General features: G+C 42.4%; 1 protein-coding gene across 6 annotated transcripts; it reads left to right on the top strand.

Annotated features, from left to right (window-relative positions):
• The first annotated feature begins 2548 nt into the window (after positions 1-2548).
• Slc17a3 (solute carrier family 17 member 3) lies at positions 2549-25796 on the top strand. Of its 6 annotated transcripts, none has more exons than XM_041632874.1 (14): positions 2592-2688; positions 5029-5105; positions 8630-8740; positions 13610-13818; positions 14582-14815; positions 15039-15126; positions 20688-20774; positions 23051-23169; positions 23285-23446; positions 23723-23852; positions 23946-24093; positions 24375-24465; positions 25434-25570; positions 25647-25796. In XM_041632874.1, exons 2-13 carry the CDS (start codon positions 5075-5077, stop codon positions 25566-25568), a joined length of 1545 nt encoding a protein of 514 aa, XP_041488808.1. In that variant the 5' UTR covers positions 2592-2688; positions 5029-5074; the 3' UTR covers positions 25569-25570; positions 25647-25796. The 6 variants fall into 6 exon arrangements, with proteins under 6 accessions (XP_041488811.1, XP_041488808.1, XP_041488813.1 ...); XM_041632875.1 differs by having other exon boundaries at positions 2595-2688; positions 4977-5105; XM_041632876.1 differs by having other exon boundaries at positions 2635-2688; positions 5032-5105.
• Positions 25797-27590: the final 1794 nt, after the last annotated feature.

The raw sequence follows: 27590 nt of genomic DNA, 5'->3' as shown, positions 1-27590 counted from the left end.
CTGGCAGAATCTGAGGGTGAATAAGAATGGATGACCATGCATTAATTGAAAAAGGTAACAACTTTTTACATTCAACAGTTTAGCCCTGAGCAAGGCTGATAGCAGGCACAATGATTCAGGGACGAAAGTGGCCATTAACTTCATTATAGCATTTTTCCTGAGACAAAAGCAGTAAGTTCAGCATGTATGGAAATGTCTATTGCTCTCAAAGGCTCAGTAGCTCTACCAGGAGCCCTTGTACATCAATGCAAGGGCCATAAGTTCCTCCTGCCTGGGATAAAGAGAACCAGTGTTTTTAGCAAGCAGGAACTTTCCTCAAGGTCTTGAGGGAATGGAAGCCCTTGTCCAAATGTCTGACCTTGGGAAAAAGGACTTCCTTTGGGGACCACACTTGACTACAGTTTAAGAGCCATTTTCCTTCCTCAAGGGGCACAATGCGGTGTTCTGTAGTTGTGTTCCTTTGTGTCTTAGTCTTATTCTACTGGGCCTATTTCCCTCATATGCTCCCCAAAAGAAAGTCTTCTTTTTCCAGGACACCATACCATTCTGATTCCTCTCCACTTATTAACTGAACTCTTGCCCTTAATGGCCTGGGTCTGGATTGTACCCTTCATCCTTGGAGTCAGGTGTGCCAGTTAGTAAATCTCTAACTTTCCTATTCTTGGTGTAATCCGGAGCACACAACAGGGAATCTTGTGTGCAGAGACATCACACTATATGGTTCCTCAGTGGGGTTGTTTTTTTTTTTTTTTTTTTTGCAAGAATTGTCTACAGAGGTATTTTCAGCTTTCAAAGTCCACACAAAATTTCCCAAAGGAAAAGGCATAAGGAAAGTCTCAAAACATACAGTGGGAATCACGAAAAGTCAAAGTGTAAGGGTGCTGGAGAATTGCGATCCCAGAAGTCAAAATGCTGGAACTGTGTCAAGCAGCCATGGTCAATGTGTGGTCCATGCCAATTATCGAACAAGAAAGAAAATAAAGCTATGAAATTAGAATATTAGCACATTTCTCAATCCTCATTAGAGAAGCTTCCTTTTACAGTATAAGGTGATTAACACAGGGACCCCCAACTGGTCGACATGTAGGCAATAAGAGACTGGTGTGCTCAGTTTTAAATGGTATCTCACCCCCTTGAACACAAGGCTCAGGGGGCATTGGAGAAGGGGCACAAAGAACGTAAGAGCCAGAGGTGGACATCTGCAACAAAACCATACTTGCCAAACACACAGTGCAGTTGTACACATGAGCTCACAGCATCTGTGACTGAAAACACAGACCTGAACAAGATCAAGCCAGCCGAAATACCACCATGATCAGGGAAAGAGCCCATGAAGCCCCGCCATGGTCAGGAAAGGAACTCATGAAGTCCCACTGTGGTCAGGGAAGGAACCCATGAAGTCCCACTGTGGTCAGGGAAGGAACCCATGAAGTCCCACTGTGGTCAGGGAAGGAACCCATGAAGTCCCATCATAGTCAGGGAAGGAACTCATGAAGTCCCATCATAGTCAGGGAAGGAACTCATGAAGTCCCATCATAGTCAGGGAAGGAACTCATGAAGTCCCATCATAGTCAGGGAAGGAACTCATGAAGTCCCATCATAGTCAGGGAAGGAACTCATGAAGTCCCATCATAGTCAGGGAAGGAACTCATGAAGTCCCATCATAGTCAGGGAAGGAACTCATGAAGTCGCACCATGGTCAGGGAAGGAACCCATGAAGTCACACCATGGTCAGGGAAGGAGCTCTCGAAGCTCCACCACAGCCAAGTAGTTATTGGCAATTAACAGCTGCTGGCATGTGATAGGGTCAGTTTTTTTTTTTTTTCTTCAGGGATTTGACTCTGAAATGTTATCTAAGATCTAGTAGATGGCAATAGTGGGAGACAGGGAAGGAACTGAAGGGAGAAATGAAGGTGATTTGATCAAAATGCATTATGTGTGTGTGTGAAATTTTTAAGCACTTTTATACGTGAGTTAGAGAATTTCCCATTGTACATGATAGCAGGTATGCAAATTGAGAAACAAGTCATAGTATTATTTTTATGTAGCTTGTCAGCAAATATAGAAGTGGTTAAGGCAGGAAAGAAAACATAGAAAGCCATATCAAATTCACAAGAGAGGCCTGTGGTTTTTTGTTTGTTTGATTTGGTTAATAAAGAACTACAGACACTGGGGAAAAAAAAGGTGAAGCAACAGAGTGATTGAAGTTCAAGTTTGTCTGTAAAATTACGGTTCACATAGTTCAAAGAAGAAAACTAAAGAAGGGCCAAAAACCAGAAAGAGGGGAAGCGTATTTAATTCTAATTTATCTCTTTTTTGGCCTCTTAACATTTTTCAAACAGAACAAAAGTGGTTAGAAGCACTGTGGAGCAATGCAACCGAGCATCCACAGGTGTCAGAGATGTGGCTGTCTCTGATTTGCTGGGAGATGCCTGACAGGGAGGCAGAGTGGGAAGCTCACAGCTGCTAGAGGCAGGAGGTGTCTACCATCCAAAGACACAGGTTCTTTACATTTTATCAAAAGGCATTTGCAAAGAAGCCCTTCTTGAGCTTCCGGTTTGATGCCTTTCATTAATGATTAACAATTTAAGCCCTGGAGTGGCAGAAAATCCTGGAGTGTCACTGGCAAGAGGTAAGAGAAGCCTGCTCAGAGGAAAAACAGCAAGCCCTACCTCAGGCACTAAGTTGGTAAGTCATGCAGCTGAAAGTCTGCCCTGTCCTTCCTTAATAACAGCTGATGGTCTCTATATATCCCTCCTCAAACCTCAAATGTTCTCCTGTCGACAAAATAAAAAGTGTGTGGCAGAAGGTGAACATCTATATCCAAAGGCCATGGAGAGGGAGGAGTGAAGAAGATGGAGAAATGGAGGGAGAGAGAAAAAAGAAGGGAAGGAAAAGGGAAGGAATAGGGAGAGTAGAGAAAGTGGAGGGAGAGAAGGGGAGGGGGGATGGGCAGGGAAGGGGAGGAACAGAAGTGGAGGAGATGGAGGAGGGAGGAAGAGGGATGGGAGGGGGAGAAAGAGGGGGAGGAAGAGAGATGTGAAGGGGAGGAAGAGGGGGAGGAAAAGAGATGTGAGGGGGAGGAAGAGGGGGAGGAAGAGGGCCCAAGAGGGAGAGCAAAGGGAGGAACATAGAGAGAGAGGGAAGGAGAAAAAGGAAGAGAGGGAGAAAAAGACTTGGAAGATCACTAGGAACGTTGATGCTAGCTGGTAGAGACAATGCAGCTGTGGAAGACAAATCCAAGAAACAGACACTATAAAGGAGTGTTTTAAATATTTTATATAGTCACATAAATTCACGGATGTGTGTAGAAGTGAATTGTCTACAAAGCAAGGGAGGTCCCACCTGGACATTTTAATTTAAAAAAGAATTGGGGGGGGAGGTAGAGAGGGAGAGAGGGAGGAAAGAGGGAGGAAGGGAGGGATAGAGAGGGAGAGGAAGGAAGAAAGAGAGAGAGGGGGAGGGAGGGAGGGAAAGAGAGGGAGAGGAAAGAAGGGAGAGAGGGAGGGAGAGAAAGGGGGAGAGAGAGGGAGGGAGGGAAGGAGAGGAAGAGGGAGAGGAAGGAAGTAAGGGAAAGAGGGGGAGAGGGGGAGAGAAAAAGAGGGAGGGAGGGAATAAGGGAGGGGGAGAAGGACAGGGAGAGGGAGAGGAAGGAAGGAAGAGAGAGGAAGGGAGAGAGAGGGGGAGAGGGAGGGGGGAAGAGAGAGAAGGAGAGAGGGGAGGAGGGAGGAAGGGGGAGAGGGAGAGGAAAGAAGGGAGAGAGGGAGAGAATGGTAGGCGGTAGACAAAATGGCTCACAAACAAACATCAGTTCTTCTGTTCCTGAACTGAATAACCTAGAACAGAGTCAGTGAGTTCTCTGAGGTCAAGTACTCTTCCAGGGTCCTGAGTTTGTAGCAGCAGCCGGCTGCAGTAGCTTTTGCTAACCTGACAGCTGCTGGAAGGTTCTAGCACTTACAAAAACCACTATAGATAAAACAACATTATCAATCAGTTCTCTGCCTATTGCATTATCAATGCAAAGAATCACACAGCTCTTACCTGATAGGGAATACAAGATTATGCTAGAGCCGTATTTGAGTGACCATGGTCTGGGAACACAGATTTAGGCTGCCCCCAAATTACACGTCTCAACACAGAAGCCATTTCATGAAGCTTATAGTTTACAGAACAAAGAAAGTCTTAAGTCAAGACAAATTTAAAATACAGATAAGAGGCAGGTACAGTGAGATGGGGGAAGTTTTTCTGAGGCCTCAGGTGCTCTCCAATAATATTCATAGACTTCTTTCGGGTTGATGGAAGCTAGGAATCTGCTAAGTCAGTAGGTTCCACAGATATTTTTTTTATTTATTGGCCTTGGAATGCCCAATGGAAAGGTGGGCAAGGAATGGCTGCTGAAGAGGCTAAACCTATCTCAAGTTAAAATAATCGGCCTCTGAACCCGTCCTTTCCATATCATTGCACTCCTTTTTAAAAAAAAAAAAATATTTATTTATTTATTTATTTTACATCCAGGCCACAATTTCCTCTCCCTCCTCTCCTCCAGGTACCTCCCCCTACCCCTCTCTGTTCCCACCTCCCTTTTGTTCCCATCCCCCAAATCACTCCTCCTCTGTTTCTGTTTAGAAAAGGGCAGGTCTCCCATGAGCATCAACCAAGCACCAAGCTGCAGTAAGACTAAGAACTTTCCCATGTCTTAAGACTGTATAAGGTGACCCCATATGAGGGGTAAGGTTCCCAAAGCCAGTAGAAGAGTTGGAGACAAGCTCCTTATCTCACTGTTAGGAGTCCCACACGAGGACTAAGCTACACAAGTACAGGATGTACGCAGAGGGCCTAGGTCAGTCCACGCAGGCTCCCTGGTTGTTGGTTTAGACTTTGTGAGCCCCTGTGAGCCCAGGTTCATTGATTCTGTGTTTCCTTGTGGTATCCTTGACCCCTCTGTCTCCTACCATCCTTTGCCCCCTCTTCTGCAGGATTCCCTGAGCTCCACCTAATGTTTGACTGTGGGTCTGTATCTGTTTCCAGCAGTTTCTGGATGATGCCTCTCTGATCTGTAAAATAAAGGAAAACCATGCAACAATCCACAGATCCAGAGAGACTAGGTAACAAGGAGGGCTCATGGGGGGATGCCCAGATCTCCCTGGGAAGGGGAACTAGAAGAGAATTGGAGAGTGGACCGAGGGTCAGTGGGAATGGGAACATGAAATCATGTTGAGGGGTGGCTCATAGGGGAAAAGTACTGAAAGACTACTGGAAACGGGGGGGGGGTGGCATTTTGGGCCCAGGTTAAAAACCTGGGTGCAAGAGAATCTCCCAAGAATCTACAAGGATGACCCCAACTAAGACTCTTATCAATAGTCAATATGTGACTTGAATTGGCCATCTCCTGTGACCAGATTGGTGTCTGGCCCAATTATCATTGCAGCTCTAATCAGTCAGTCTTTGTAGACAAGGATTCTTTCCAGGAATTCTCATTGACAGCATGAAGATTTATGCCCTGTCCCCCATATTGTATTGGTCCTTTTCTTAGACAGTTATGCTTCAACGATGTGGCTTTCATAGTGTTCTGAATCAAGTTCATTGCTTGGCGATCAAGTTCATGGTTTTAGATTCCCATCCAGATTAATTAGGGGGATAGAACTATAGCGCAAGCAAGGTTCAGGTTGGGCTTGCGCAAGAATGCTGGGGTTAAGGAAACCAATGAGATGGTACCAACTTTACACAAGTTAAAATGCCTGAGAGGGGACAGGAGAGAGGGCTCAGTAGTAGAGCGCTTGCTGTATAAGGATGAAGACCTTAGATTTTCCAGCATCCATGTGAAAAGCTGGCTGCTGTAGCAGGTGTCTGTAATAACCACATATGAATCCCTGGAGTTCCCTGCCCAGCCAGGCTACCTGCGTCCTTGAACTCCAGGTTCAGTGAAAGTTCTGCTCACACACACACACACACACACACACACACACACACACACACACGGTCGAACATGACTGAGGAAGACACTCAGCTTTGCCTTCGCATGCATGAGCACACACCCATCCTCGTGTAAATAAGCACATGCATGAGAACAATGGCCAGAGTGTAGTGCTGAGGGGGAATGCTTCCATAACATATATGAAGGCCTGGGCTTGACCCACAACATCAGCAAACAGAAAATGAACAAAATGGCTTAGGAGGGATAATGAAATGAAGAGGGGAGACAATTATAACGGGGTAGGGGCATCCGAAGACGGCTGGTGTGACCTGAGGGCAGTGGGAGGAAGGCAATCATGGAGTCCCAAAAACTGGAATCAAGTCTATAGCTGCCTTCACAGAGACTGGCATCACGAAAGAACACAAAGCTAGGTGTAGCTACCACTCAGTGGAGAACACTGCTCATGAAAACAGGGTAGACCCTGCTCTGCCTGAGAAAACAAAACTGTATCACCATTAGGCGCAGGTGGCCTTAATCTTGTCTCTTACTAAAATTGAGTGGAGTTTTTGAGTGGAGAAGCAAAACACTTTCTATAGAAATCAAAGGCTAATTTTTAAAAAGTTTGAACACATTAATTTATGGGTGCATGTGTGCATTGAGGAGTATGCTTGTGTCACAGCATGAATGTGGGGTTCATGTTACGACTTGGGGGAGGCACTTTTCTCATTATATCCTGTGAGCCCTGGGAATCAAACTCAGGCCACCAGTCTTGGGGGAAAACACCTGTACCCACTGAATTATCTTACCAGCCCACCAAAGGCTGGACTTTAAAATTGCATGGTACATTATGGGATTAGAATGTTCAATGTTGAGAAGCTTAAGGAAGATATATTGATAGCAAATAATGCCATGAAACGAGCCCAGCTTCACTAGAGATGTGTAACTAAAATCAAGATAAAAAAAAAAAGAAAGAAAGAAAACTAGCTGCTTTCTGAACTGCCTCCGATTTCAAAGGCTGACCATGCAGATGGATCTCGTGGCTGCCTCAAACACTGTTGATGACGATGTAAAATAGCACTGAAGAGCAGTTTGCCATCTTCCTGAGAAGATGGATGTGTACTTGTTAATTACACAGTACTAGGTATTTCTCTAAAAGAAGCCAAAGTACATGGCTATACAGAGACCTGGACATGGGTGTCCATAGGGGCCCCAATGTAATGCTCAAAATCTAAAAACAATAAGATTGCTCATCAAAGGAAGAGCTTGACTAAACAGATTTTAATATAACTGTTCAGTGATAATGAGGAGCCAAACCATGAATATAGACTATATGCATAAACTTCAAAATGATTATGCCTAGTGACAGAAAAAGAAAATGTGTCCTGCATTGTTCCATTTTCATAGCATGTCTAGGGAATATCAATTACTATTTGCCATTAAAAGTTGGTCAGCAATAGCAGGAGAGGGAGAGTAAGACAATAGAAGATTTGGGACAATATATTAATAGGTCAGTTTGTTAGTGGTATTAGTGGCATGAATGAGATGCCTTTCTTGAACTAATCCTTAAGTAAAATTGAGCACTGAACATAGCACACACCTTGCAGTTCTACATAGTGTACTGCATAGCAATTTCCTATGGCATAGAGACCCTAATATTATACCACAGCAATGAGTTTTTCCATGTGAAAAAGGTGAGGTCTGTTTGTTCTTCAATAAACTCTACAGACATAGCATCAACTCATGGACAGAATCAAAACAGAATTTGAATTGTATCACCTGCTAGGCAGATTTATGCAGACTTTGTTGTTAATAGCAGACAGAGAAATAGACATTCCGATTTGCTCCTATGTCACTTTGGCAAAGCAGGTAATCTGTGAACCTGTATTTGCACCGAGGAGCGCCTAGCTCCCAAGCCAGAGTTCTTCAGGCATTCTACAGTGAGTCTGCTAAATCCTGTGATTAATAGTTCCAAGCTTAGTTGCAGGATGCCTATTGTGTTGAACTGAGAGATGCTGATCAGTTCTATCCCATTCTATGCACCAGTTAGATGGAACAGGCCCAGTTTCGACTGTTTGGTACCCACTCTTCAAATGTACCAAAGGCATCTCTTTTTAACTCACGCCTATGGATTATGTATTGTCCTGGAAACTGTTAGGTCACAGATCCTCAAGCTCCTCTCTCTCTCTCTCTCTCTCTCTCTCTCTCTCTCTCTCTCTCTCAAACCAGCTCACACACCCCTGTGGCTCTCTGGGGCAGAGTTGCTAAGAAAATTTGCTGTGATGTGGCGTTCAGTCTCCCTCTCATTTATAGCTGCAAATCCCAGCTTCCTCACTTCTCACTCCTCCACCCCCCACACTCTATCTGTGAACTAATAACATTGAATTATACTAATTCTTATCAGTGCCTTCTTGACTTCTGGTACATAAGCCAGGACAAACTAGATCATGTGGCATGGAACTTGCTCACCAACCTGAAAACCTATAAAAATCAGAAACCCTCTTTATTGTCTAGAGTCGAAGCCCCTCTGCAAGTCCCACTCAACATTGCTATGCATGATGATCAATCTGTTTTAATGTTTCTCATATTAGGATCTCATTGTTGTGGCCCATGAAGCTCTCTTTCTTCATGAAGTTTACCTGAGAGGTAATATCATGCCAATTATTTTCTATGAATCTGCTTTCTTTTCTCTTTTATTTTCCCCCTGTCAAAAACTAGCCACCCAGAAAGAAAAAGCCACAATGTCCACAGTGGAATTGAAACCTATTAGTAAGCAGAGTGAGGACACCCTAGACATGCAGGTGGACAAGAAGACCTCTTCCCAGAAAGGTAAGCTGTGCATAGCTGGGCACTACACGAAGCAGGCATGTACACCTGCCCACTGAGTGTCCTCATTACTTTTAAGTTTTTGATTCGCTTTGAAACACAGTGATGTTAAGTCACATCTCACAGTTAAGTGAAAGAAGAAAACACACTCTTCTAAGACCAGTTTTTCCCAGTTACTTTCTCATCTTTACCCATATGAGTTTAGTCTTCATTACTGTTAACAGAGCTGTTGGCACACAGCTTCACACTCCATTTCTTTAATAGCTGCATGGAATACTGCAAACACAATCACATAGCTTGATTAAAGTAACAAATGACATAAATATTCAAAATCAAGAAATGTAACATTTTTGTAAGCTTACTTCATCCAATATCATTTTTACTGCATTTGTTCTATATGTTCTATATCTATACACTCCATACTGTACTTTAATTTGATAATGGCTTTCAGTATTGCTTTGTAAGATTAACAAAATCTTCTTTTCTTCAATTTATTTTTAATTCTCTAAAGTTATCACATCATGTAATGGGTCTCACTAAAGCATTTTTATCCACGTGTTCTTTTCCTCCTCTCTAGCCTGCCCTTGCTCCCTGCCCACCCCTGACTCTTTCCCTTCCTTCCCCAGATGGAAAACCGATGACATGAAGGCAGAAAGGTCAACTGTCTGGAGGAAGGAAGGGAACAGAATGTTACACAAGGCATGCTTGACATATCCTAACAAGTCCAACTTCCACACTTATTTACCTGAAAAGCCCTCCTGTGGCTGATGTTTAAGCTGTGCCTTTTGATTTTGATCCTTTGTTATTATCTACATATGAAATGCATATGTTATTTGGCTATTATATGCATTTGGACTATTCCTGAGAACTATTAAGCTATATGTCTTGTGGTAAAATAACATAGCCCTTGGATAATCACATTTGGATCATTTCCTTAGGTTTTGAAATGAAAATGGTAATTTTGAGACAAAATTTATGATTATTTTGCTTTCAGTGAAATAGAGACTTTGGTTTTCTTGTCTCGATACAGATGAAAATATGTGGAGGATTGCGAGCAAAAGAGGAAGTGATTTGTCTTGTGTCATAATGGCAACCCTCAAAGGGCTCCACCAAATAAAGACTGGCAGAGGGGAGCCATTGTGGTTGGAGACTAAGGCAAAAATTCAGACTTAAGCCACAACCATGTAGAATAGCCCCAAACAAAAAGAGAGGGGTGGGATGAGCAGCTAGATTCTTGGGTATCTTAGGTGAAAAGACAACAGCATGATCCAGGTGGACTGGATAAGGTGGCTTAGAAAAATACATTAAAGAAAACTATAGATGGGGTAGACATGTTAATGGCAGGGGGCTTACCTAGCATATACAAGTTCCTGAGTTTGAACCAGCATCACCTTCTTCCATCAAAGTGATATTAAGTAAAGTAAGAAAACTGCAGAGTGTTTGGGAAAATGGAATTACTATCAAACTGAAAAAGCCTTTGGAAAATAAATTTTGGGAGTTGTCAGAGCTCAAGGGTTTATTTTTCACTTGTTAATCAGCTTAAATTTGATTTGCTCATCAACTGACTTTTAGTAAATAAAAAGTAGAAAAAAGGTGCTAGACATGGTAGTGAATGCCTGGTACCCAAGCACTGCAAAGGTAGAAGCAGGAAGACCATGAGCTTGAGACTAGCCTGGGCTATCCAACAAGATCCTATCCCAATAAACAAAACCAAACAAGACAAAGAAAAATGCTTAAATGTATCTTCAGTGTCAAGAACTGTAGTATTGCCATACTGATCTCCAGTTTTTTTCTTTTATTTAAATGTGAAATAACTCCAACATTATTTTTCTCTATAACAGGGTAATTTAGACTTCTATAGTAGGAACCCCCACGTTTGTTCCTGGCTGCTCAGCCCCAAAATAACCACATAGAAACTGTATTAATTAAATCACTGCTTGGCCCATTAGCTCCAGCTTCTTATTGGCTATCTCTTACATCTTAATTTAACCCATTTCCATTAATATGTGTATCACCACGTGGCTGTGACTTACCGGTAAGGTTCCCACATGTCTGTTCTCCGTGACAGCTACACGGCATCCCCTGACTCCACCTTCTTTCTCCCAGAATTTAGTTTGGTTTTTCCCCACCTAACTCTACTCTACCCTATCACAGGTCAAGGCAGATTCTTTATTCATTAACCAATAAAAGCAACACACATACAGAAGGACTTCCAACATCAGAGGTCTTTCATTTCATGCCCTTTTCCCAATCATTCTTCGGGCATAATGGTATCATTCTGTAGATTTTTCTGCTGTTTTATATTGTTCTCAGTAAAATTGTGATGCTTTAAAATGCAAATGTTAGTTAATGCTTGCCACTCTCGCCCCTTGTTCTAAATTTATATCTGCTACTATTATAAAAATACTCTGATTAATGGCAACTTAGAGGAGGGAAGTTTTTTGTTTGGTTGTTGTTGTTGTTTTAGCGTATCGGTTACAGTCTATCATTGAGAGACATCAAGGCAGGAACTCAAAGACAGGTCTGCTAGGTGTTCTACCCAATACTATCTCTAGTGAAGGAACTTACTCAGTCAAGAAGTGTAGTAGGAACCATGGAAGAATGTTGCTTGGTGACTCACTCTCTGGCTTATACTTAACTAGCTTTCCTACACAGACTGGGACCACCAGCCCAGAGAATGGTGCCGCCCATAGTGGGCTGGATCCTCCTACATCCAAAATATGCCCAGAGACTAGTCTCAATCGAGACTTTCTTCTCAGGTGCCTCTAGGCTGTATCAAGTTGACAGTTAAAGCTAACTAAAGAACAGCTTTGGAAGAAATTCTCTTGAAGTCAAATAATACATTCAAGTAACCTGTATTGATGCCACCCAGTGATCCCTGCAGGCTTACCACCTTAAAGACAATAGCCTGTAACAACATGCATTTACCATCTCACCAGCATATGCCAGGAACTGTAGGGCAGCACCTTAGGCAGCTTAGCTTAACTTCTCTGGGCCTCATCCTGTCTCACGCTTTCACAAACTGCTCCAGGGGCTCCCACTCCACTCAAAATAAAAGCCACAGTCCCTCCGACAGTCCACACGACCTTTAGAACTTGGTTCTACTCTGTCTGTCTCCTCTGTCATATGCACCTGGTGCTGGCTCTTTGAACACTCACTGCCGGCTCACTCCTTCCACGACAGGGCATTTCCACTAAGTGGAGTGTGCCTTCCCCTCAGATGCCTGCACGATCAACTCTCAGGAATGTCCCTGGGACTCTGCCTCTTCCTGTTTTATTTTCTGCACACCCTCTAAGACAGACTTACTGTCTTACCTTACTGTGTGTTGTTGTCCTCTCTGGAATGTAAGGCTCACTAGGTGTGTGCTGTTACACACGGAGAGAGAGCATTAGATGTGTGTTCCATAAGAACTGAAGATACTAACTAGACTGGAGAGCACGGCTTAGGAGAGTGGTCTATCAAGTTCCTCCAAGTGAACCAACTGATTTGCTCAACCACAGGATGAGCTGTATAGACTTAGGCTTCCCCAAGAGACAGATACTTGTCTACTAAAGTACCCATGGAGGACCCTGGGAGATCTTTGACACCCTGCTGCTCACTTGATGCCATAGTCTCCTGGGAAAAAAAGAAGCAGCAAGTGTTGCAGAGTGCCCTTCGCTGAAGTCCGTCTGTAAAAGATACCTGCAGCCAGGCGAACACAGCTTCCACAGTCATGTGATTTTCTATCACGTCAGTTTGCCTAATGTGCTCTGCCAGGACCCCTCAGCAGAGCCACGCTGCAGGCCTTTCCCAGCAGCCATGGAAAGTTGCCTGAAGAGCTTGGGAAGTAATCAATTATCTAGCCAACAATCCTCAGAGGTCCATTTCTGAACAATTCTCGCAGGTCACTCACGGGTGCGTGGCACCTGTGTTTTCAGCACTTTGGACAACGCACCAGGCTCTGGGAACCTGGGGGGTGGCGGTGGGGATTTTCCTGGAGCCACACAAAGGGATTGTTTTAACAATTCTGTTTCCAGTGCAGCTTCACCGCAGGTTTTTAGCATTTGAGGGTGTCAACTTCTCAAATGATGAAACCTCTCTAGGACTTAAATCTTAAACTTGGTTCATGTTCTTAAATCTCACATTTTAAATGAAAAGTTATCCTCAACTTATTCAAACTTTAAATTTTATTTGTACACATTATATATATATGTGTATACGTATATTACATATATTATATGTATATATGTATAGCTGCATATTACATATACATATATGCACACATATCACATACATGTATATTATATATTACACGCATATGTATATTACCTATTATATGTTATATGTGTGTATTACATACATTATGTCTGCGATATGTAACATAAGTATATCATATTACTAGTTGTGCATACTATGCACATACATGTAATTTACATGTAGCTTATGCATTATGTTGTTATATATTTAACTTTTAATATAAGTTTTAAATTTACATACTGTGAATCATTTCATCAGCCCTAAAATTCAGTGACGTAGGAATGGGAGAGACAATATTACAGGAAGGACAGAAAGCCCCAAATGAAGCCAGTCTCTGTTCATTTGTAGTATAAAATGTGCCTTGACTTAGTTCACTTACCAGCTGCTTTTGACTCTCCTTTTCCTGATTCCAGCCAAAAAAACAGAAAGGTCATTTAAGTCACCAGATGGCCAGTAGTGACTTTAGTTGGCCTCAAATAGCAGGCAATGATGACCAAACTCCTAGTCCTCCTGCCTCCACCTCCCAAGTGCTGGGATTACAGGCTTCTACCACCAAGCCGAGCTTTCTATTATATCTTGTGAAAAATTAACGTTACCTCAATAAAGCAAGCCATGATATGATGTCCTGTTTCCCAGTCCCGAGTTTGTGTGCCATCCGCTACGGAATAGCCCTGCTTGCACATTTCGCCAACTTCACATTTATAGCGCAGAACTCCATCATCAGCATCACTATGGTCGCCATGGTCAACAACACGGACCAATCCCACGTCAATAACTCCACCGAAGAGCTTCCCGGCGACTTGAATGGTGACCAACATGAAGCCTCAACGCATCTTTCTGCAAAGGTAGGCAATGCAGAATTTAAGTTTGTGCTCCCACTTGTGTGTGTGTGAGTGTGTTGCACACATCTGTGTGCATGTCTGTGAATGCCAGAGGCCAGATTTTGGTTTCATACTTCAGGAGCCATGCATCTTGTTTCATGAGACAGGATCTCTCCCTGGGACCTGAGACTTGTATGCTAGGGTCTACTAACTGCCCGGAGGGTCCCAGGGATTTTCATGTTTTTCCCTCCTCAGTGATGAGATTACAAGTCACAATGCTGGCCTCTTTATGGGTTCTGGAGATCAGAATGAGCCTGTCATGCTTGCACAGCAAGCACTTCACCAACTGAGCCTTCTCTCCAGCCCCTAAGCTCAAATTTTTTGCTATTCATGTTTATCTTTATTTTTCTAAAGTTTGTGTTCAAAACCCTGTTTTATAGTTCTTGGAAGAGAAGCCAGGGCCTTACACATTCTCGACCAATTGCTCTACAACTGAGCTACTTTCCAGCTCTTTCCTTTCTTTCTTATAATCATTCTGTTTTCAGAAAGGGTCTCATTAAGTTGCTCGTGCAGGCCTTGAACTCACTTTGTAGTCCAGGTCAGCCTTGAACTTGTGTCCTTCTTGCTTCAACCTCTTGATTAGTTGGTATTACATATAGATCTATGCAACCAGGTCTAGCTGTGTTCAAAAATTTTGATTGAGAAAATTCAGATCTAATGAGGCTTCTTAGACTTGATAAATACCTTCCAGTGTGTGGCTCATAACAACATTTTGTGTTTCCCAAAGGCCCCTGTGTATAATTGGAGTCCTCAAACTCAAGGAATCATCTTCAGCTCTGTCCAGTATGGCATGATGCTGATGCAGGGTCCTGGTGGATTCTTGGCCGGGAAGATAGGAACAAAGAAAGTGGTCGGAATTGCTCTGCTCGGGTCTTCGCTGCTCACTCTCTGCATTCCACCGGCTGCCAATCTTGGACTAGGTGTGCTCCTGGCAGTGCGAGCAGTCCAGGGCTTTACCCAGGTACCAAGTATTTCCTTTTATTTGCTTTTTTTAAAAAAATGTAGACCAGGCTAGCCTTGAACTCAGAGAGATCTACTTACTACCTGTCTCTGCTGCCTGAGTGTTGGGATTACATATGTGTGTCACCATACCTAACCCAGGTACTAAGTACTTTTTAGACTCTGAGTTGGATGTACATTTCTACACGGCACCATATCAACAGCTGTAACCATCTTTATTTCAGGGCGCTGGCTATGGGGGTCAGTTTGCACTCTGGCAGAGATGGGCTCCTCCACAGGAACGCAGTCGGCTATGCAGCATCGCTCTGTCAGGTAAGGAAGTACAGTCCAGACAGGTGCCTGGCCACCCAACGCTTCCCACTGGGCTCCTAAACAATTTTTTTTTCTGTTGAACAGTTCTTTATCTTTTCCTTGATGTTAATGAAATGTTTATACAAATTAAGAAAGCCAACACTTCATTTGGGTTGTGTGTTCATTTGTGACATGACATTTTGTCATGTCATGTGTTGTGATTTGTGGCATAACTCTGTTTATGGTATGATTTCTGACATTTAAAAATGGTTTTTTTTATGTCTCTAAATCAATCACTTTTATTTTGCGGGATTTAATTTCAACACACTGACGGGTTGTAAAAGCAATTATCCATGTTTTTATGAATTTGTCCAGTTTAGTTTTTACATAACAATTCCTGACAATAGTGTAAAGCTTATATTTATGTTCAGTGGGACATGGTTTCAACTTAGTGATTTTTTTGGGATTGCTCTATATTGTTCTGAGAACATCTTTTTAAAAAGTTTTCATTGCATTCACTTCCTTGCTATGCATGCACATCACAGCACATGTTGGAAGTCAAAGAACAGCTACCAAGAATCAGTCTTCCCCTTTTAGCATGTGGGTTCTTGGAATCAAACTCCTGTCGTCAAGCTTGGCGGCAAGCACCTTTACTCACGAAACCATCTTCCCGGTTTCTGAGAACTCTTTTCTGAAAATGGCTTGTCAGTGAAGTGTGCCCATCATGGGCATTCTGGAGGCAGAAGCCTACCTAACTTACAGTAGAGAAAGTGGCAAATATATGGTACAATTTAACAATGGCCACTGTCAAGACTAGCACTGGGTAAGGAAAGCGTAGTGATGCAGGTAGCGTATGTGTTCAAAGGTAGTCAAGAGCTCTTCAAGTCCAAAACCACCACACACTTTTGAAGGGGCCTGCTGTTAATAGACCCCCTCAGAATCCCAGGATGGTGATAAGTGGTGTGGGTCACAGGAGTTTACATTAGCTGACAGAAAAGGAGCATCCGGTTTAAACTAAGGAAATTCACCTCAGTTACTCAGCTGTGAGGTGACCCCAGAACACAAGGGAAACCAGGGAATAAGAAGCCGGAGAACATGGGTATTGCAGCTGTGGGACTGACCCAGACTATAGGGCATGCAATGCATGCATGAGAAAGGGATGGGATGGTTAATGCATGTAATCCCAACACGTAGAAGGCTGAGATAGGAGGATTGCCACAAAGGCTAGTCTGGGCTATGCAGTGAGCGGCAAGCCCTTAACTCAATAAAACAAACTTGAAACAAAAAGTTTTTTTTTTTCAAATTTAGAATAAAGACAGTTACTAGACCTTCACTTGCTGGTCTATATGGCCTGGAGAACCAAAATAAATCAACTGACACTATATAGGGGAATCTCAGCAGCCCACACACTGCAAGCTCCAGAGGCTTCCTTGTCTTTGGTGTTGAGGAACTCCAGAAGGAAATTCTTTCTGTCTTCAGGAAACATAGTGACCCTCCTGGCTTCCTGAGTGACACAGAGAGAGAGCAGATGGAAAATTCCATCGAAACAGGGTTGGTTGAGCCCACTTTCCTGCCTCAGTAAGACTGTGATGTTACTTACAACGATGCCTGGGTTAAAAGACAGGATCGCTCTAACCTGAACCCTAGAGAAGAACACTCTCCCCAGAAAAGTACCCGCCTAGGGCCCAAAGGGCCTGTCTGCTGCCAGCCTCCAGTGCAGAACACACTGCATGTTCCTTGTGGCTGTGCCAAATCTTTGACATTGCCACCCTACCTTGCCATCTACAGAGGTCACACTTAAGAACAAAATTGAGAGATGAAAACATCATGCAGTCTCATTTCAAACTAAAGGAGTGAGTTGAGTCTTAAGAATGCGACGCTAGTGTGTTGACCACCCTCTAGTGAAGGCCACATGTCCGCTAGTGTACAGGCAGCACAAACTGGACTTGGATGTTTAAAAATAACAATTAGGTGAGTTGGGAAAGAACTAGGGAGGGGTAGATATGATCAAAATAGATCGCACACTATTCTCAAAGAGCTAATAAAAATGAGTAAAAATAATCACAGAATATTTCATAATGTTTAAGTCTGTTTAAGATTTTATGGTGGTCTGTATTTCTAGCTATCCTGGGGTATTTAGGTGGTCCATGGGTCATAGGTTGGACATGTTTTCAGGTACTACGAAATATATACATAGAGGCAGGGAATTTTGCAGCCACTCACAGAGCTTTGGAACACTTCAGGTCAAACAGGACTCATTGCTCATTCTTAAGGCTAGTAAGTGCTGGGAAGAAGAAAACGTCTTATTAACTTGGCCAAGAGCTCAGGAAACAGACAGCCTCTCAAACCAAACTGGAGGCCATCATTGCACAAATTCTGAGTTAAAACAGAGGGTGAAAGAGTGAGGAGAACAAAAAGGAGAGAGGGGAGAGAAAGAGAGAGAGAGAGGGAGGGAGGAAGAGAGAGGTGAACAGCACAGTTATCTTGTGAGAGATAGGAGGCAAATATGCACAAGGACCATGTGTGCTCAACTGCCTAAATCTTCTTACTCTGTCTTTCTACTTCATCAGCCTTTGCCCCAAGGGTGTGGTAATGGAAAATAGGGTTAAAGTTCAAGCAAGACTGTCCCCAGAGGAAAGGCATCTTGGGCCAAAGTCACCTACTTGTATGGAAGAAACACAGGGAGGAATAGAGGAGGTCAGCTAAAGATCCTGATAACTGCTGTTTTGTTTCTTGAGTAACTGGAGCAGAATGGAGGAATGGCCCAGGCCTTTGCATGATTGAATCAGCAGTGATTTGCTGATACATGGTCCTTTAAAGGGGCCCGGAGGGACCAAGGTAAATTACTTATCAATGTCCATGCTAAAGAAACTCCTGAGAATTCAGTCTTAAGATACAAAATGAGGAAGAGATGCTATGAGCTATTTCAGTGTCTGTCAACACGTACTGATGTTCAAATCCAGGCACGTCTATCTCTGCTAACACTGATCACGTCTTTGTAGTGAAATTTTTCAAATTTCTCCCTTTCAGATTGCTTTAAAACATAGTATGCTCCCATTCTTGACGCTCTGCCTGTCACTATGCAGCAGAACACAGAACTTGAGCTTTATTTCCAACACGGATCCTATGCTATTGGTATTTCATGTAGTCGGGGAAGAGTCAAGAGCAGAGAAGAAAGCGAGGGTGAAGAAGTGAGAGGATGCACACTTAAGAGCCCAGGCTTGAAGCAGATTGGGAGGGGAGGAAGTCAAGAGCACAAGAAAGGACATGACCTTGGCTGGAAAGAGAAGTCTGCCCCTCACTGTAATCAAGGCAAAGGCAGACATTTAGGGGAAAGATATGGATTGGGTGGACCTGGTGGTAGAGTAGGTACCTACTTCCAGCTTTCTATACATGCACTCTGGAACTTGGTATTGTCTTTCAAATGCCCCCTTTCCTGTTATTAAAAGGAAAAGCCCCAACCCTGGGGAAGTTAATTTAACTGCAGTTGGCTATTCTTGATTACAGGCAAGTTTGATTGTTAATATTTAAATAAGATAACACAGACAATATGATTCAATAAACATGAATAAAGGAAAAAGAATGTGTAAACAATTATTCCTACATTGTGGTGTAGGTTAAAAAGCAGTTTAGGCAAAAGAGTAAATTTGGAAGGCCCTAGATCTGACTCCACAGCTGTCTGTAACTGCTGACTGTGCAACACAACCATGTCAACAAGGTTAAAGATGGCAGAACGTCTGCCCACATGCACAGGGATTATTCACAATGCACAGAGAGTCTGCAGCTTGAGACAAAGGGAAGCAAATGGGAGAAACAGAAAAAAGACAGTCAACAATTTCAGTTGTTTTTTTTTCCCCCCTCTTACTGTTTGGAGGTCCACCACCCTGCTCCCAAATAATCACATGGAGACTTAGTCTTACTTAGGAATTCCCGGTCTTAATTTGACTTGTTTCCACCCTGTTTTCTTAACTTAAATTACCCCATCTACCTTTTGCCTCTGGACTTTTACCTTTCTTTATTCTATATACCCTTCTTTACTTCTTACTCCTTGGCTGGCTGTGTGACTTAATGGCTGGTCCCTGGCGTCCTCTTCTCCTCCTCCCCTTCCTACTCCTTTCTTCTCTCTCTTCTCCTTTTTATTCTCTCTGCCTGCCAGCCCTTGCCTATCCCTCTCCTGCCTAGCTATTGGCCATTCAGCTCTTTATTAGACCAATCAGGTGTTTTAGACAGGCAAAGTAACACTGTTTTACAGAGTTGAACAAATGCATCGTGAAAGAATGCAACACATCTCTGCATCATTAAATAAATATTTCACAACATAAACAAATGTAATACATTTTAAACTGATATTCTACAGCAAACAATAAAGTTGATAAACAGGAAAAAACTGTACCTCACTACAAAGAACAAAGTTTAAAGTGAGGGCTCTTTTGTTATTTATACTAGAAGACAGGTGCTCAAAATTTTTTTTCAAGATATTAGATGTTATAAAGGAGATGAGAAAGAAAAATGTTGGGGATTTAAGCTGCTACAGCTTTCAACAAAGTTCTTTTACAGTATTTACCACAATTTGAAATATACATAGCCTTTCATCTAGCAAGTCCACCTCTGATATGCTATTATACAAATTATGTTCATATTCAGAAATGAGTAATAATTCCTGTTTAGAATTAGAATCTTCAGTGCAATGGAGATCTTTGTAAGAACTATTGTTCAATGAAGATGACTGTTGGGGCCGGGGAGATGGCTCCATGGTTAAGAGCATGTACTGTTCTTGCCCAGGCCCCAAATTCCATTCCCAGTACTCGAACCTATAATTGCAGCTCTAGGGGATCTGATATTCTCTTCTGGCCTCCACGAGCATTTCAGTCATGTGTGTGCACACTGCACACACATACATAATGTAATTAAAAAATAAAAAATTTAAAGATGACTGACACCCTTGGGCCATTATCATCTTACTTATTTTAAAATAATTTCATACACATGGACTTTGACAAGAATACTAAAGGTAAAAAGTGAGATTGCTTAGAAATATTTGAAAAGCTGTGAAATGGGATTATGTCTGACATATATTAGAGTTCTTTGAAGTTATAGAAATTGAAACACTATCATTAGCATATTTGTGCAGAAATCAGCTTTCCATGAATGTGTTTACAAAAATAATGAATGTATGTATCTCTATAAACAGCATATAAGTGCACAGAAAAGAAGGTGAGTGACTGTTTCTTGTACAAGAAATTGGCATGATGTTTGTCTTCAGAAGGATGAGGGGGTAGAATTGGAGGGTGTACAACAACCTTGACTATTCATGTGCTTTATTCAATAATAAATGTAAATCATTGAAAATTAAGACAGCATGGAAGTAAGTATGACAGTCTTTTGTAATGTCATCTGGGGATTTTGAGGGGAAAACAGAAGACTTTCAGAAAGTATATAAATTAAATGAGTAATCTGAAGGTTTTACATTTGCACATGGTTTTCTATGGTTTGGTGGCATGTCTCCATGTTCATCTGTCAGCCTTTGATATCTGTCTGGTAGAAGGCAGGGGTCCCACTACCTTTTTCCTTTCTTTCTACAGGAATGGTATTAGGAATCTTTGTTGTCCTCCTTGTGGGTGGCGTCATTATCCAAGCCCTTGGATGGCCCTTTGTCTTCTATATCTTTGGTAAGTTGCTGGCTTCTGAGCTATTCAGTAATGTTCTTCTGAAGTTGTGCATCTGTGTGTACTTTACTGAAGGAAGAGAGTCCAAATATAAAAATGTCAGGGAAGCCAAGTATCATAATACAAGGAAATAGCCTTTGCTAGTTAAATTGTGGAAATCCTCTGGGCTTCATATAAAGTACTGTTCTCCTGCCCTAAGGCTCAGTGGGCACAGATGCACTGTGCCTTGCAGGCAGGAGGGGAAGGCTTGCAGAACAGTGCTTTTTAAGAGATAAGAAAGCAATCCAGGTAGGTAAGTGTACCTATGAGGCTTGTCTTTGGTTAAACACAGCAAGGGGGCGGCATCCTGGGCAACTCTCAAGTTTCCCAATAAAAAGAAAATATCAAACACTGAGAGTAATTCATGGTAACTTCACTCTTGGCCCCAAGACATGCATTTAACTAGAAACCAAGAAAGTGCTGCTTCACCTACCGTTGCCACTGGAGGGGCTTTGCATTTTATTTTCAAACTTCGTATCAGCTTGTTTGGTTCACACACCTGTTCCCCTTCCAGTCGGCGAGTATCGGAAGACAGAGATGGGTTACAAACTACTCAAGAGATAATTGGGTAGATATATTAATACCAGACAATAAGGAATATTACCAGCTCACCAAGAAGACACAACAATTGGAAATGCGCATGCACCCGACAGCAAAGCCCCCAAATGTGCCATGCAAGAACTGATGAAACAAGCTTGGGATGTAGGCCGGTTGATAAAGTTCTGGGCTAGGAGGGAGCCGTGGGTTCAGTTTCTAGGAAAACTGGGTGTGGTGGCACATGGCTCTAATCCCAGTTCTCAGAAAGCAGAGACAAAATGATCAGAAGTTCAAGGGAAAGCTTGAGACCAGTCTGGGCAACTCAAAACAGTGTTCTGTGGAGCAGGAGTAGGGTAAGGAAACAAAAACCTTCAAGAAATATTAACCAGATAGCCTAGGCAAATAGGTGAGCTCCAAAGTCAGTTAGAGATTCTTGTGTCAAAGAAATCAAGGAAGACAATTCCCTCACCCCCATCCACAAACACCAGACCTACATATAAAATCTGGAAAAATTATTCAGAAGAAAATACTTTGTTCTTTAATTAACCAAAGAATTCCTAAATATAACACTATAGGTATGAGTCACTAAAAGTAGATGAAATCGATGAATTGGATGGATATCCACAGAGTTAAAAAAAAAAATCCTTTTCGAAAGAGATTGCTAAAATAATAAAAAGACGAATTGGCTCAAGGGGAAAATATCTACAAAACAATTATTTGTTTTTCTAAAATTTGTAAACAATTTTCAAAACTCAGTGAGAATACAAAACCCTCCATTGAAAACTAAGCAGAAACATTTCACCAAATACACACAAAGAGAGCACAGACCTGTGGCCAGGGGCTTAACTAAGCCCTTTAATCATGGCGGCATGAAAAGCAAAAGTACAATGGGATACCTCCATATGCTTATTAAAATGGCTAATACTGAAAATATTGACACTAAGTATTATGCTCTCCCTAAGGTCTTCCCATATACAAGAGACTAAGAAATGTAAAGAAATGTATTAGACAGCTTGTTTGAGAACTGGGGAGGGCTCAGAATGAGCTTTGGCAATGGCCTCTCCTAGAAAATGTCCCAACATGAGAACAAGCCATTCAAAATACCTAAAGGAGGCTAAGGCAGCCCAGAACAAAGAATATAATTGGGAAAGCACACATTTCCAATTATTGCCGCACTGTTCACAGTATCCCAAGCATGGAACCAGCCTAGATGGCCAGCAACAGAGAACAGATAAAGGAAATGTACAAAGTCACAGTGGAATTTGATTCAGCCAGAAAGAAGAATGAAATTACGTCATTTTCTGGAAAATGGAGGGAACTGGAAATCATAGTAAGAGAAATAAGTTAGATACAGAGAACAAGCCACATATTTTCTCTCATTTGTGAAAACTAAAATTCTTTGTAAAGTACATCTGTCTATCTATCTCTATATGTATGCATATATACATAATACATACATGGGTCACACATACATATATCTACATAAAATCAGACAGGCAGCAGAGAAAGGAGATTAATAACTGGTAGGAGGGGAGAGGGAGGAGAAACTTGGAAGAGGATGTGAAGAAGCTGACATGCTCAAAATGCATGGTACATTTAAAAGTAATTATTAAAAACCAACATTATGTGCAATGACTATAACAAAAACTAAAAAAGAAAAAAGACAAAATGAGCTCTTTGATGAACTCTCCCCTTGCTCACAGGAGGTTTTGGCTGTGGCTGCTCCCTTCTCTGGTTCATTCTGATTTATGATGACCCTGCCTCTCACCCATGGATAAGCAGTTCAGAGAAAGAATACATCTTATCCTCCCTTCACCAACAGGTACTCATAAAACCTCCAACCTCTGCAAAAACCTTGCATCCACATCTGGGTTCTGAAGGGGGGCAGAGACTTTGAACTTTATATTGATCTTACTACTCAGACCATTTGCTTTCAGATCAGTTCAGAAGAGCAATCACTTCCCATAAAAGCCATGCTCAAATCTCTGCCACTCTGGACCATGTGTCTTGGCACTACGACCCACCAGTGGCTTGTTAACACTTATATAGTATACATCCCAACCTACATCAGTTATGTGTTCAAAATTAACATCAGAGACGTGAGTAGATTTCATTCCTTTCCTTCCTTGTGTTTGCATGATTGCTCTGCTACTCAGGTGTCATAAATCATTCAATCTGCAGGGCGTTACCCTCATGACCCCAAATAATCTGATCTTTCAAACCAATGACAGCAACCTTGCTAGGGGCATGACGTAAGAGGTGGGCAGGATTCCCAAGAAAGGGTGGTTTCTGAGAGTCGGGATGACCTGAGGGAATTACCAACAAGTTTTTGTCACTGCCTTAATTATGGTCATTCACCTGTCTTTTCACCTCAGAATGGGTTCCTGTCTTCTCTTCCCTTTTTCATTGGCTGGATCGTTGGCATCCTGGGAGGCCTGCTGGCTGACTTTCTTCTGAGCAAGAATTTTAGGCTCGTAACTGTAAGGAAAATCCTCACAGTTTTAGGTAAGAACAGGGTATGAGGGTTGAATGACTTCTAAGTATTCAACAACCAAAGACTGCGTCTCACTCTTGGATTCTCTCTTCCGCACTCCCTAGGAAATCTTCCCTCAGCAGCCCTCATTGTGTCTCTACCCTACATCCAGTTCAGCTATGTCACAACAATTGCATTTCTGACACTTTCCTGTGGGCTAGCCCCTCTGTGTCAGTCCGGAATCTATATCAACGCTTTAGACCTTGCCCCAAGGTAGGACTCTTACATCTGCTCTTGGTTTCACATTTTCTGGGTGATCTATAGTGTTCTGGGGTCTCAAAGAATAGAAGACAACAAATCATAAGCATGGACCATAGATGGGCCTATGGTGTGTTGGGTGGAAAAGTGTGGACTTATCATATTGCCTCACATTGAATATACAACGCCCAAGTCCTTTTAGATGTAATTACACGGTGGATTCATACATAAAGCAGAGCTGAAAGATACTGTCAACTATGTCTGGATTTAGCTTGGGACATTCCTGTCACCCACAGGTATGCCAGCCTTCTCATGGGAACATCAAGAGGATTGGCACATTCATCCGCTGTGCTGGTACCCCTTATTGGTGGCTTTTTCCTCGATCAGGTAATTTTCATGCCAAGACAGACTTTTAAAATACCACGTGCATTTGTAAAAGTGATAATAGTTAAAGCGTATAGACAAAGGTTAGAAAATAGTGTTGAATTTTAGGTGACCATGAAGTGTAGAGCAGAATGAACCAGAGTTGAGGTCATTCTGGAGTCAGAGAACTAACCACAGCTCCATTCATAATCACCATTTGAAATGGGAAACAACCCTATATGATTTCCATGCTGACCTGCCAAGTCATTGAGGCTGAATTTTCATTGTGTAAATAATCACACGCAGGGAAGGAGAGGAGAGGAAGCATGTTAAGTGCATGCCACATGCCGATATTATGACAAGTACTTTTTGTTCAGACAATGTTTCCTGGCTATCCTGGAACTCACTCTGTAGACCATGTTAGCCTCGAACTCACAGAGATCCTGCTGCCTCTGCTTCCTGAGTGTTGGGATTAAAGGCATGTGCCACCACCACCTGACTATGTATGACAAGCATTTTATACAACACAATCTTGTTTATCTTTTCATCCTAACACAAGTATGAAAATTAACAACATCACCCTCGTCTCCTGACGCTTTAACTGAAAATCTGATACACTGAGTCTTTCTGATCTGAGGAAAGAACTCTGATGCCTAGAATATCTTTACCACATCGTAACATTCGATGGAAGAATATTAGAACAGGTTTTAGCATAGCATATGTAGGCAAGGTTGGGCAACAGAGAATATGTATGACACATTGATAATAATGACAAATATAACTCTGTAGGTCAATCATGAGGGTCTCCAAATCTCTCTTACGTAGAACATTTTGAGTATATTTTGGATTTCTTTTATCTAATGATCAAGAGACTTGTAGGAAATGAATCTCGGCATGGAAAACCCCTGGAAACTGTCATCTGAACTAGTGATTCAGTTTCATCAAAAAAGAGAGAAAAAAAGTCATACGTATTTTGGGTTTTGTGTTCCCAGGACCCTGACCTCGGGTGGAGGAATTTCTTTTTCTTATTGTTTGCCATTAGCCAGTGTGGCTTAATCATCTACCTCGTGTTTGGAAAAGCAGAAGTCCAAGAATGGGCTAAGGAGAGGATGATGAGCCGTTTGTGAAGGTAACAGACGATGATCTCAGCAGAGCTATAGTCATAGGACTCCAAGATAGTCATTTCCGGTCATTTCCTTCCTCAGCTGCTCCACTTCCAGTAAAGACATCATGACACCTGCTGTTTCCTGTGTGAGAAGACTTCGGTCAAAAATGACATCAAGGTTCCCCGCCCCCTTTCATTCAGACTACTTGTGAAGAAATCTAAGATGAATAAAAGATCAAGTAAAATGACAGCAAAAGACTACGTTGCCATCTTTTAATTGAGAATGTGGGCACTGACATGGTAGTTTCACTGTCTTTAAAGAAAAGAACAAAAGTTTTTGAACTCTTAGTCTACAGGGGCAATCTTAGTAGAACAATTATTTATTTTCTATTTGTCAGATCTGATATTAATTTCTTTCTGTGCATGTGGTTCTGGAAGTAGAGCAAGCGCTCTACCACTGGTATACACTCCTAGCGTGGAGTTTCTATTTGCTGGGTTGGCTATTGCCATGTTTGTCACATGTGTTCCATTTATTTTCACTGTGCTCAGGCTACTAGAGGGTGAGTTGCATGGCCTGTACCCACACTCCCTTGCCCACCAGCTTCAGCCAGAGTTTTGACAGAGAAAGGAAAATGTAGTCTGTGGATCCCCAGGCCTAGCAGGCAACCCTCTTTATGTGTTCTAGTAACTTCTTCCCTCTGTCCATTTGGTCTTGTTTGTTTGTTTGTTTGTTTTGGTCTTTGTGCCAGATCTGATTCTCTCTATAACCCTTTGTGGTGTTCTTGCCCTGTGTCAGATCCTGCTCATTATCTCTTTTCACACCGTGCTGAGACTGCTCTGTGAGCCTGGTCTTTCTTCTCTGGGATCTGCCTAATTAAGTGGCTAAATCACTTGTAGGGGTGGAAAGTAAAACTGGCTCAGTGTTTCTGTAAAGTAATGGTTTGTAGGTATTAGTGGGTCAGACCCAGGTCAGCATTGGGGGCTGTTCCCCATGCTGATCTCTGTTGCTTAAGGTGGATATTACTATCCTCAAGTCCTTTCCTACAGAGGCAGTGTAATAAATTCTGAGTTCATCAGGACAAGGCTAGAAAGGCCAAGCATGAACAAACTCAGCAAAGACCGTGATCTTGATATAAGTTCCACTATGTCTGTTAGGGCACTAGAGTAAGTTAAATACAGTTTTCCTTCTCATGTGCCTGGCAAACACTGTCTTGGGTACAGTAGTAAAAAGACACACATGGGACACAGATGAAGGTTTAAAATTTTCATGCTGAAAGACACAGGGAAGTTTTCTTCCATTAATTCCTGGGCTAGATGTTGAATGAGAAGGTCTGTGGTCCAATTTCCCAAACCAGAGTCCAATTTCTACCGAAGCATAAAGGCGGCGAACAGGATGCATGCTGAAGGGAATCTCCTGCCTGCATATTCAGTGAGGAAAGTACAAAGCACAAAACTAGAGGAGTGTGTGTGTTCCTGAAGTATGCCTCACCCGTGTATCATGGGAGGGAGTCTGGGTGTGTCTTACAAGCAGTAAGCAGGGCTTCTAGCAATTGTTACATGGACAGATCTTGCTAGGCAGAACATTCTCCTAAAATTAGGCGACTAGCCAAATAATCATCTGGACACTGGTCTTTCCGGCATTTCTGGGGACTAGAATAAGGCAGGGTAAGCTGAAAGGATGAGGAGAGGGATGGAAGTGTTTGTGTGGGTGGATTTGAGGAACCTACCATCTAGTTGGGTGGATGCTACGGAACACAGGAGGAGGTGAGAGTCCTGGGGCTCTAGCCTTCCTGAGAGAAGCCAGAAAATGAGCTCTGTACAGAGGAGAGCTAACAGGCTGTCTGGGGATGCTGAGCGAACAGTGGTGCTAAGATTATTGAGTAGCCAGCCGTGTGTGACAGTTTTCTGCCTTGACAAGCTCCCACCAGCCAAACTTAAACAAGAGCAACTATTATCTCGGTTCGGAAATTAAAGTGTTGACAAGGTTGGTGGTTCTCTATAAGGACTGTGAAAGAGGACCTGCTAATTGCTTTTATTTTAATTT

Source organism: Microtus oregoni, unplaced genomic scaffold, assembly GCF_018167655.1.
Source record: "Microtus oregoni isolate MIOR12 unplaced genomic scaffold, Mior012 000042F_ref0000377, whole genome shotgun sequence".
NCBI classification, from domain to species: domain Eukaryota; kingdom Metazoa; phylum Chordata; class Mammalia; order Rodentia; family Cricetidae; genus Microtus; species Microtus oregoni.
This window is presented reverse-complemented; position numbering and strand designations above follow the sequence as displayed.